The 2,356-nt window shown below is 36.3% G+C and overlaps 1 protein-coding gene across 1 annotated transcript; it reads left to right on the forward strand.

Annotated features, from left to right (window-relative positions):
- The first annotated feature begins 1,004 nt into the window (after positions 1 to 1,004).
- LOC106873597 (protein BTG1) lies at positions 1,005 to 2,163 on the forward strand. The gene has a single exon (XM_014921030.2). It carries the CDS (start codon positions 1,495 to 1,497, stop codon positions 2,131 to 2,133), a length of 639 nt encoding a protein of 212 aa, XP_014776516.1. The 5' UTR covers positions 1,005 to 1,494; the 3' UTR covers positions 2,134 to 2,163.
- The last annotated feature ends 193 nt before the right edge of the window (positions 2,164 to 2,356 follow it).

Genomic DNA, 2,356 nt, shown 5'->3' on the forward strand with positions numbered 1-2,356 from the left:
ATATATATATATATATATATATATATATATATATATATATATATATACACACACAACTCCCCCCTTTCATCCTCTCCGGCACTGATTAAAAAGTACCAAGTACTGAGAAGTGAGTTAATTTTATTCCTTATGAAATTATTTCTAATGGAGTTTTAGTTTCCGAACAAACATACATATGCACAAGAATAGAGGAAAGAACTAAATCTAAGTTTGCTATTTATGAAACTACATTTTAAAAAAAACAACGAAACTAATAAGAATTCTTTGAACACAAACCAGCTGTAATATATTATATTTATATTAGACGGTATAAATATAAATATATATATACATGTATATATTTTCATCAAATGTACGGAATTAATTTAACATCACCGGTGCAGCTTTTTTGTTTTTTTTGTCGAAACTGAGAAAAACAAATAAAAGATAGAATTTTGAGAGAAAAGAGCCAATATGGCTGACAAGACGGTAGCAACAATAAAAATTACATACTAAATACAGTCTGGTATGTATGTGGTGGGGGAATATATCTTTCTGTGTGTGTGGGTGTAAGTAGTTAGATATGAGAGTATCACCATAGATGTATGCATGTGGCTGCGTATGTCATGGGGGAGGGGAAGAATAGAAGGGAGGGACATGGATGCGTGCGTATCTTCGTGATTGCATATATGTGTATGATGGGGGGAGGGAAGGGTGCGTAAAGTGATGTATGCGCGTATCATCGTGCAAGTATCTAGGTGTTTGTATGTATGTGCGCATGATGTGTATACATTGATGTATGTATATATGTGTGTGTGTGTGTCGTGTGCTTCGCCGTATGCAAATGTATGTAACATGAGTGTTGTTGTGTACGTAGGGAAATCTGTGTCATAACATTGACTGCTGAGTTAACAACCATATATGGTATGAAAATGGGGGGAGAGGGTGAATAGCCGAATCTGATTGGATAGCTAGACAAAATCGTCATCGTTTTATGACGTCAGTTCCCTTATATTATTGCTCGTCCTACTCCTCTGTCGTTTGGCGTTAGTTGTGTTCCTGTTGTTGATTTATACGTCCATTACGCTTCTGCAGTTCTCTCTCTTACTACCTTACTGGCTACCAAACAAAGAACCACTTTTTACAGCTCTCAAAGAAAACCAAGAAAAAACAAAAAAGCCCACCAAAGTATATATATATACCAAAACAGACTGTTGTTGGATAGAGAACAAAATTGATTCTTTTTCCCCCCTATTTGTCTGTTATCTTCACGCAAGAAAATCTACGTTTTTTTTTCTTTTCTTCGGAAGCGTAAACTTAAGCCAACTATTTTAGAAAAAAGCCAGAAAGTTCTTTATATTTCTATCAGTATTCAACTGAACCTCTACCGAAACAGCACCAAGGAAAAGAAAACCAATAATTATATAATTTAATTTTTTTTTTAAATTGCTTCTGCGTTGTGCTGATCCCTTCTTTTGACTTGAAGTTCCATCTCTGAATGTTTTTGTCAGCAAGATGATGAACGAAGTAGCAAGCGCTACCGAATTTCTGTCCAGTATTCTCAGGACCCACTCCATATGTTCGGAGAAGACAGATTTATTCAAATGTTACCTACAGTCCCTTCTTCTGAGTCACTATAGAGATCATTGGTTCCCGGAGAAACCCAACAAAGGCAGTGGCTACCGATGCCTCCGGATGAATCACAAAATGGATCCTCTGATTAAAGTAGCTGGCGAGAGGTGCGGATTTACAGAGGAAGAAATCTTCACATTCTTCCCTCGTGAATTGACTGTGTGGATAGATCCACTGGACGTTTCTTACAGAATCGGTGAAAACGGCAGCATAGGAATACTTTACCGGGGCACAAGTTCCAGTAGTTTGGACTCTTGTAGCTCGCCCGGCAACAACAACACTACGTACACTTCTAACTTCTCTTCCTCCATCTCCAACAGTTCCATCATCACACCGAGACCAAACAATAACACCAACAACAACAACACCACTACCAATCTCACCATCTCCTCCTCACCATCAACATCTCAGTCAGAGTCTAAAGGGACTGCCCTACTTTCCTCTTGTAAGGATCAATTTATCAATTCCTTACCCATTAACGGAGATTCAATGAAACACTTGGCCACTTGTGTATTTAGTTAAATCTCCTTCCATAAAAGAAAAAAAAAATAATTTTTTTTAAAAGAAAGCTGGAAGAAAAAACTACTTCCCAACTTTTTTTAGAAAAAAAAAATTTACCAACAAAAAAAATTTTACATTTGTACATACGACGGATCTCTTGACTTGTTTTCGTTTCACGGACTCTGAATTAATTGGATGATGGTTATTTCAAGCTTTTGAGATATATAATAATCTATTATATTAA

Source organism: Octopus bimaculoides, chromosome 6 (assembly GCF_001194135.2).
Source record: "Octopus bimaculoides isolate UCB-OBI-ISO-001 chromosome 6, ASM119413v2, whole genome shotgun sequence".
NCBI classification, from domain to species: domain Eukaryota; kingdom Metazoa; phylum Mollusca; class Cephalopoda; order Octopoda; family Octopodidae; genus Octopus; species Octopus bimaculoides.

Excerpts from the sequence above, each read along its gene's own strand:
- LOC106873597 (XM_014921030.2), top strand. The coding sequence starts at position 1,495 with ATGATGAACGAAGTAGCAAGCGCTACCGAATTTCTGTCCAGTATTCTC.